The sequence below is a fragment of the Triticum aestivum genome, chromosome 6B (assembly GCF_018294505.1).
Source record: "Triticum aestivum cultivar Chinese Spring chromosome 6B, IWGSC CS RefSeq v2.1, whole genome shotgun sequence".
Taxonomy (NCBI): Eukaryota; Viridiplantae; Streptophyta; class Magnoliopsida; order Poales; family Poaceae; genus Triticum; species Triticum aestivum.
The window spans coordinates 448,009,517-448,019,012 of NC_057810.1; the positions used below are offsets into that span (position 1 = coordinate 448,009,517).

Sequence of the window (9,496 nt, forward strand, 5' to 3'; positions counted from 1 at the left end):
TAACTCACCTTAAACCCTCTCCTTCGTGGGCTGGCTGGGGTCCTGGCGCACTCTATATAAGCCACCCCCCTCCACAGGCAGAGGGGTTCGGCACCTTGTAGTTCATACACTCATAATCCGCTCGACCGCCTCCGGGCTCCGAGACATAGGGCTGTTACTTCTTCCGAGAAGGGCCTGAACTCGTACATCCTTTGTGCTTACAACTTCTCCATAGCTAGGACCTTGCCTCTCCATACCTACCCCCCCCACTCTACTGTCAGGCTTAGAACCACGACAGTAGGTCCCAAAATATAGATTTCTTCTTCCACATGGGTGCGTGTCCCTCAGCGTCATGCAGAACAGATAGTCCGCGGGGACCCTTTCCGAAGATTACTTTTAAATCATTGACCATAGCAAGTACGTGATCACCGGTACGCATGGCGGGCTTCTTCCGGTGATCTGCCTCGCCTTTGGAGTGCTTGCCTTTCTTCCGACATTGATGGTTGGTCGGAAGGAATCGACGATGCCCCAGGTAAACATTCTTCCTGCATTTGTCCAGGTATATACTTTCGGTGTCATCTAAACAGTGCGTGCATGTGTGGTATCCCTTGTTTGTCTGTCCTGAAAGGTTACTGAGAGCACGCCAATCATTGATGGTGACAAATAGCAACGCATGCAGGTCAAATTCCTCCTGTTTGTGCTCATCCCACACACGTACACCTTTTCCAGTCCATAGCAGTAAAAGTTCTTCAACTAATAGCCTTAGATACACATCAATGTCATTGCCGGGTTGCTTAGGGCCTTGGATGAGAACTGGCATCATAATGAACTTCTGCTCCATGCACAGTCAGGGAGGAAGGTTATAGATAAATAGAGTCACGGGCCAGGTGTTATGATTGCTGCTCTGCTCCCCGAAAGGATTAATGCCATCTGCGCTTAAACCAAACCATACGTTCCTTGCGTCACCTGCAAACTCCTCCCAGTACTTTCTCTCAATTTTTCTCCACTGTGACCCGTCAGCGGGTGCTCTCAACTTCCCGTCTTTCTTACGGTCATCTCTATGCCATCGCATCGACTTGGCATGCTCTTTATTCTGAATAGGCGTTTCAACCGTGGTATTATAGGAGCATACCACATCACCTTAGCAGGAACCCTCTTCTGGGGGCGCTCGCTGTCAACATCACCAGGGTCATCTCGTCTGATCTTATACCGCAATGCACCATATATCGGGCATGCCTTTAAATCCTTGTACGCACCACAGTACAGGATGAAGTCATTAGGGCATGCACGTATCTTCTGCACCTCCAATCCTAGAGGGCAAACAACCTTCTTTGTTGCGTATGTACTGTCGGGCAATTCATTATCCTTTGGAAGCTTCTTCTTCAATATTTTCAATAGCTTCTCAAGTCCTTTGTCAGGCACAACATTCTGTGCCTTCCACTACAGCAATTCCAATACGATACCGAGCTTTGTGTTGCGATCTTCGCAATTGGGGTACAAACCTTTTTTGTGATCCTCTAGCATGCGATCGAACTTCACCTTTTCCTTTTGACTTTCACACTCACTCCTTGCATCAACAATGACCTGGCGGAGATCATTATCGGGCACACCGTCTGGTTCCTCTTGATCTTCAACAGCTTCCCCCGTTGCAGCATCACCGTATTCGGGGGGTACATACTTCTCATCATCCTCTTCTTCTTCGCTGTCTTCCATCATAACCCATATTTCTCCGTGCTTGGTCCAAACATTATAGTGTGGCATGAAACCCTTATAAAGCAGGTGGGTGTGAATGATTTTCGAGTCAGAGTAAGACTTCGTATTCCCACATACATGGCATGGACAACACATAAAACCATTCAGCTTGTTTGCCTCAGCCACTTCGAGAAAATCATGCACACCTTTAATGTACTCGGAGGTGTGTTTGTCACCATACATCCATTGCCGATTCATCTGCATGCATTATATATAATTAAGTGTGTCAAAAACCATTACAGAACATCATGAATAGATAATTAAGTGACCAAACTAATAGAAGTTCATCATCACATTAAAACCAAAGTATATACATAGTTCTCATCTAACAACATATAGCTCTCCAGAGCATCTAATTAATTAAACCATACATTGAAACTATGTAAAACATTTCAATACCAAAACAAATGCGATCATAATCGCAACCAAGGTAACAATTGATTCAACGGCATAATGATACCAAACCTCGGTATGAATGGCATATTTTCTAATTTTCTAATCTTCAAGCGCATTGCATCAATCTTCTTCTTGTGATCATCGACGACATCCGCAACATGCAACTCCAATATCATCTTCTCCTCCTCAATTTTTTTAGTTTTTCCTTCAAGAAATTGTTTTCTTCTTCAACTAAATTTAACCTCTCGACAATAGGGTCGGTTGGAATTTCCGGTTCACATACCTCCTAGATAAATAAAATCTATGTCACGTTGGTCCGCATAATTGTCATAAACAATAAATGAACCAAATAGTTATAAAGATAATATATACCACATCCAAATCATAGACAGGACGAGGGCCGACGGGGGCGGATACCAAAACCATCACACTAAATAATAAGAAGCAATAATAAAAGTAAGAAAATTATACAAGTATCTATATAAACATACAAGTAAGAATTTTTTCCTTTCAGAAAGAGCTAAGAATAAGAGACTCACCACGGTGGTGTCGGCGACGAGATCGGCGCGGGCGATCGACAGCGGTGAAGACGGGGACGGGACGTGACAAACCGCTAAACCTAGAGAAATATTGAGGAAAATTGAGCTTGGAGGTCGAGCTTGGAGAGGAGAAAGGTTAAGTAGTGTGGCTCGAGCATTCCATCGAACACCTGGTGTGCATATGAGGTGAGCTAGAGCACCACAAAGCTCCCACCCCACCGGCCAGGAAAAACAGAGCACTGGGGAGTGCTCTGCTCGCGGGTGAGGGGTATATATAGGCAAAGCAATGGTCATGGTTCGTGGCATGAACCGGGACTAAAGGTCGCCCTTTCGTACCGGTTCATACCACGAACCGGGTCCAATGTAGGTGGGACAGGAGCGAGGACCATTAGTCCCGGTTGGTGCCACCAACCAGGACCAAATGTCCCAGACGAACCGGGACCAATGCCCCCACGAGGCCCGGCAGGCCCCTGGCCTCACGAACCGGGACCAATGGGCCCATGGGTACCAGTTCGTGACAGAACCGGGACTAATGGGCTAGCTAGGCCCAAACGTATGCCCTATTTTCTACTAGTGGCCTAGTGCACGATCAATCAATTAACGATGCACCAAATCATTCTCTACACAACCACATCGCTACTATATCTTTTCTGTTTTCAATCAGTGCTATCAGACTAGTCTGAAAGTTATAATCTTCATGTGGTTTCTTCGAAGGAGAATTGTGCTAACCAAAAACAACCTCACCCGTCGCAAATGGCAAGGAAGAAAAAAGTGTTTGTACTCGTGACAAGACAATCAAACACATCTTTTTCCAATGCAAATTTGCAGGTTCTACGTGTTCAGTCATCCAAATAGCGTCGAATTTGTATTCGCCCACAAGTGTTGCCAATATTTTTGGTCATTGGTTGGACGGACTTCCAAATAGTTTCAGACCGCTAATACAGATGGGAGCACATGCCTTATTATGGGCGATTTAGCTATGTAGAAATGATTTAGTTTTTGACGGCAAAAACACCTCTCCCTTGCTGATTATTTTTTGTTGTACGCACTCGCTTCATACGTGGTCTACGCTAAATTAAACAGAGTACCAACCATTGTTCAAGGTGGTGTGTATGAGGTTGGAGCAGATGGTCAGGGAGGTCTTTACCCAGCATGGGTGGCAACATAACCTCTAGATTGGTCCACCACCTCCTTCGACATTGGCATAGTATCGCTCCTATATGATTCTATGGTTGCTGATATGTCGGAATTTTTATCTTGTTTCACTTTGCTAATGTTTGGCTGTGTGCATCTTAGTCATGCAAAGGCTGGGTGTTGCTCATTGTGCTATGTATTTGCTTGATGCTATATTACAAGTCAATAAAAATGTCCTTTATCCAAAAATACTACCTGAAAAGAGGACTCCAAGGCAATGACGTCGGCTATATCTACAACATCTTAACTTGATATTATATTAAATTGCACCTACAAAGCACCTTTAGGAATTTAATTGAAGAAAAAAACTTTAAAAGAGTTAAATGTATCCATACAAATAACTTTGAGTAGTATTGGACATTCACTGATACAAATTTATACCCATTTCTGGGGAAGCGGCAACTGAAGTGCAGTTGATTTGGTATACGAAATGTCTAGACAAATTCACACTAAACGGTCATGAAGGATATATGGAAACCTAAGGAGATGTTTCATACAAATCCTGCTCCGCAAGAATGGCAAAGGCGATTGAAACACCAGTCCTCTCCTCTTTTCCTTATCTCCCAACCCCAAACTACTAAGGAGAAAAAGATTGATATGATATTTATAACATTAAATAAAATTATAAAACTATGCATAACATTTTCTTATGTTTGTGTCACGTAAAAAAGAGGACAATAATGTTCAAAATAGTAAAATATTAAGTAAATTGTTTACATGAGCTAACTAGAGATTTTGTCCTGAAAACTCTATTTGCAGTTGCCTGACCACAAAATAGACTATACTATTTAAAAAAAAAATATGTACCATATGTATGGACTAGAGCAGGTTTCCCCTATAAGGGTCTCTTTGACTCACAGAAATGCAAACATGTATCAATAGGAAAAACACCTGATCGAAATTCCATGCCCATTGGCATCCTACATGAATTGAATTTGTTTGATTGTATCATACAGGAAACAACAAATGGGTGATCTATTTTTTCTGTGTTGAACAACGGGCGATCTCGGCACCATGATGACGTGGCCGAAATTCAAGAGGACATATCTTGTTCGGTCCTCGGCGTTTGGTGCTTATTTTGCTGTGTACAACAACATCCCTACGATCATTTTTTTTATCAGTGCAATTAGGACCCCTATTGGGGGGAAATGTATCTAAAGTCTGGCAATGGCAACTGATCTCAAAAGCGGATCCCAAGGCAATGACATCAGCTATATCTACAACATCTCAACTTGATATTGTATTCAATTGCACGTACAAAGCACCTTGAGACATGCAATAGAAGAAAACAACTTTTAGTGAGTTTTGTGTATCAGTATGAATAACTTTGATTAGTACAGGTCATTCATTGATTCACATTTATAGCCAATTGTAGGGAAGCGGCAAACTCAGTTGGTTCAGTATATAGAATTTTTTGGCAATTTCGCACTAATAGGTCACTAGTGATATAAGGAACCCTAAGGAAATGTTTCATAGGCCTTCCATCCTACTCGAAAAGAATGACAAAGGTGATCCAAAAAATAGTCCTCTCCTCTTCTCCTTATCTCCCACCCCCAAAATATACAGGACAAAAAGATTGAGATGATATTTGCAGCATTTAATAAAATTATATAACTATGCCATAGCATTTTCTTATGTTTGTGTCGTGTCAAAACGGTATTTAATGTTCAAAATAGTAAAATATTGAGTAAATTGTTTAAATGAGCTAAATAATAATATTCTCCTAAAAACACTAATGGCAGTCACTTGACGGCAAATATGAAGTGAAAAAGAGACTATTCTTAGACATTTTAAAAAACTATTTTGTATGTATGTAAAAAATATCTTTTACGTATAAGGGACACTTAGATTCACATAATTGCAAACACGTATGAATAGGGAAAACACATGACTGGAATTTCATGCCCATTCTAATCCGCCATGGATTGCATTCGTTTGATTGCATTATAGGTAAAACACATGATTTCTCCAAGAGGTTAGAGTGGATACTGGAATTCCTATGAAATATAGTACAAATGATTCCTTTTTAACGGTTAAAATAGTAGGGAAAACCTATTGCTTCAGAAGATACATTAGTATGCTTGTTGACTCGGTACGTAGACCATGTTCCATTAGGTTCTTTCCGTGCAAGCACCATGTTTCACCTATCATGCAAATTCAGAAGCTCTGTTTGGGCTAGCTGCTAGGTCATTTTATGACACCCTTTTCTGGGTAGAATCCCACCTCACTTCGACTAGGTGTCTTTTGTTGTCACTATTTTGTCCAAACGAACCTTGGGAAGAGAATTGATTTTTTGCTCTCAGGCTCCATGAAGCCTAAAATTTTATATACTGAATGTGTGTGAATTTTTGAAGTTTCCAACAAAAAATCTGAAAAATACACAACTATTTATAGATGCATACTGGATGTGTGTGAATTTCATCATGAAATACGTTTTTATGTGGCCTGTACAAAAAAAAAACAAAATCATGTTTTATAGGGAATAGTACATGTGCTAGAAATATGTGACTTGTTATTTTTTATGTAGCTTGCATAAAACAGTATTTCCTCATGAAACTTCGCAGACAAGTTGTATACATCCATATGTATGTGTATTATTTTTTTGAGAGATTTTTGAAACTTAATATTTTGAATTAAATTTTCAAATAAAGGGCTCCATGGAGTTCGAACTCCGTTAGGCATTTCCGCCTGGGGAAGCCTTTTACTTTTCTCGAATACGGGAAGCCTTTTTTTTCGAGAATGCACCGGAAGTCTTTTAGTAGCTAGGGACCTATCTTCACTCTCATGGCAGCTCTCAAAATGCAACAAAGCCATCAGACGACGACTCCATACATAACCTGAAGCATCATCATACTATGCACAATCAAAACTAAGCTTACAGGTTAACTTCTAAATTTTTGTATGCGAAAAAAATGGGCAACCTAAATTACACTTTGACAATTTCGTAAAATTGAAATATTGAATCTGGTAGCCGTCGGCATAGGGCATATAATTCCGCAATTGAAAGGGAGCTTGCCAATTGTACACCTGAACATCATTATTTAACACTCAGGATTCAATCACGCAACTGGCTCTCCGCCCCTAAATCTCCCATTACAATTCTTGTTCGTCTTGCAAAAAAGCTGACAAGACCGCAAAGCGAGGATCGGGATTCATCATGTACAGCGACTCAATGCCAAGGATGAGGTCCGTGGGCTTGTACCCTGTCAGCTCCGTGAATTCCCTGTTCCACTTTCGAACCTGGCTCGCCATTGGGTTCAAGATCAGCCTGGCGAGAAAGACCGCCGACGCCGCCACGGCCGATGGCATGAGCCGCAGACATCTGTAGTCCACCAGCGATTGTTCGGCGAGCTGATGCGCCAACTTCTGAACCTCCAGGTCGCTCTCTCCATTACTGTACCTGGTGAAGTGGTCCACAAAGGTGTAGGCCGTTGGTGCGCTGAGCTCGTACCTGAGCGCCGCCAACATCTTGCACTCCATGTCGATCACCTCCCTGCCGTTGGCGAACCCACAGTCGCCGGCAATTTGCGCGGCGTTCACCTTGAATATGGTGTCCCGTTCCTCATATTTGGCGGCGGTGAAGGCGGCCGTGGCTCCCAGGAGACGGAGCTCATACTCCATGTGAGCCGTAGGCAAGGTTTTTTCCGACAGGACGCGGTCGACGTAGGAGACGGCACGGTGAAGCGTGCCGGGGGCCAGGCCGTAGGACTGAGTAAACTCGTCCATCCAGATAACAAGGTTGGCGCGCATCGACGGGCTCATCAGATCCCCCTGCACCGTCTTCAGGTAGTGCGGCAACGGCGGCTCCTCGACGTTCATCTCCTGCTTGCGGAGGTTGAAGTCGAAATCGGCGTCGTAGTCGGGGAGCAGCGGACGCGTGGCCGAGTTGTTGGATTCGGTGGTATCAGAGACCGGGACAGCGCTCTCCAGGAGCAGGGATGGTACGGGCTCCTCCAAGGCCGCCTCGGAGTAGTGGTCGGCGGCTCGAAGCGCAGGAAGAGCATTGATGGCGCGGAGGTAGTCGTCGATGTCCGTCGTGTCGGCGCTGCTGCCTGATAAGGCGACGGGGATAGGGGGGCCAGAAAGAAGCTCGGAGGTGAAGGGATCCATTGCCGGGAAGGAGAATGGAGACACACGATGGTGGATGGAAGAATGCAGGGTGCGTGGCGTCGACCTAGCTATTTACTGAGGAACGCGACGTTGCGCCCGATTAACTGCATGACAACTGGAAACCGCGTGGGTCACTCACTGGGTCCAGTATTCCAACTTTACCTATGCGTTTCTTTCCTTTTTCTTTTTTCTTTATTTATTTCGTCGTTGTTTCTTTCCTTCTTAACAAGATCGTGTAGCCGCACAACAACGGGCGATCTGGGCGCCGCGCCATGATGACCTGGTTGAAATTAAGAGGACATACCTTGTTTGTTCTTGGCGTCTGGTGATTATTTTGCCGTGCACAGCGCATCGCTACGTAGTACATTTTGTTTTTCCATCAGTGCATTGAGACAGCTCTCAAAAGAGGACCCCTCATGCAATGACATCGGCTATATCTACAACATCTCAACATGATATTATATTAAATTGGAGTACAATGCATGCACCTTGAGACATTCGATAGAAGAAAACACTTCAAAAAAGTCAGAGCATCTCTAGCCGATACCTTAAAATTAAAACCCCCAAACTGCACCTTACACTTTCACTTCTTATATTTGCTCAGCTAAAAAAATGGTTCCTAGACGAGCCCCTAAAACTTAACTCCCCCAAAAAAACTCTTCGTCAAGTTTTCTAAGCTTGTGTGTATGGACTACATTTCAACTAGATATTTGCACACATAATAAATTCAAACTTAAGATCAAAGTTCGCACAATTCACGAATATTACAAATTTAAAGTTCACAATTAAAACTATTCAAATTCAAACACACGAAAGAGTCCAAATGATGTAAAGAGCATGATTGAAGCATATCAATCAACTGGTGTTATGGAGTAGCCACTAATGCTCAACAAGATCATCTTGGACCTAGGTCTAAACTTGCGGTTCTTGATGATTCGATGTGCTGGGAGAAATTTATGTATCATCTTTGCATCGTGTTCCGGCTCAAAGGGATCCACATTGGTGATGTACTAAAAATTCTCTGTCACACCTCTCTCATCTTCAATGATCATGTTATGCAACAAGATTATGCAACATGCCATTATTTCCCATTGGATCTGTGGGTTTCAATGCTCAGGAGGGCCATGAACAATGGCAAAGTGCTTCTGCAGCACACCAATAGGTCTCTGAACATCTTTTCCTTATCGACTCTTGATGCGTTGCAAAGTGTAATCTCTTATTGCCTTGAGGACGCGCGATTGTCTTCACAAATGTGGACATGGAAGGATAGAAGCCATGTGCAAGGTAGTAATCCATCGTGTACTGACGGCCCTTGATAACATAGTTACAAGAGGGGCATCTCCAGCAACAAGAGCGAACAGTGGTGATCTTGACAACACATTCAAATCCTATTGAGAGCCATGCAATCCAAATAATGAATGTCAAATCTATAGATCCTCTGATGCAACTAAGTCAAGAACGATTGTTGGATCTTTTGACTACCCTTTTGAGCCGACTTATCCAACCCATGGAACAATTATTCCATG

The 9,496-nt window shown here is 43.1% G+C and overlaps 1 protein-coding gene across 1 annotated transcript; it reads right to left on the reverse strand.

Annotated features, from left to right (window-relative positions):
* Positions 1–6,953: 6,953 nt before the first annotated feature.
* On the reverse strand, positions 6,954–7,970 carry LOC123139262 (putative cyclin-F2-1). The gene has a single exon (XM_044559059.1). It carries the CDS (start codon positions 7,968–7,970, stop codon positions 6,954–6,956), a length of 1,017 nt encoding a protein of 338 aa, XP_044414994.1.
* Positions 7,971–9,496: the final 1,526 nt, after the last annotated feature.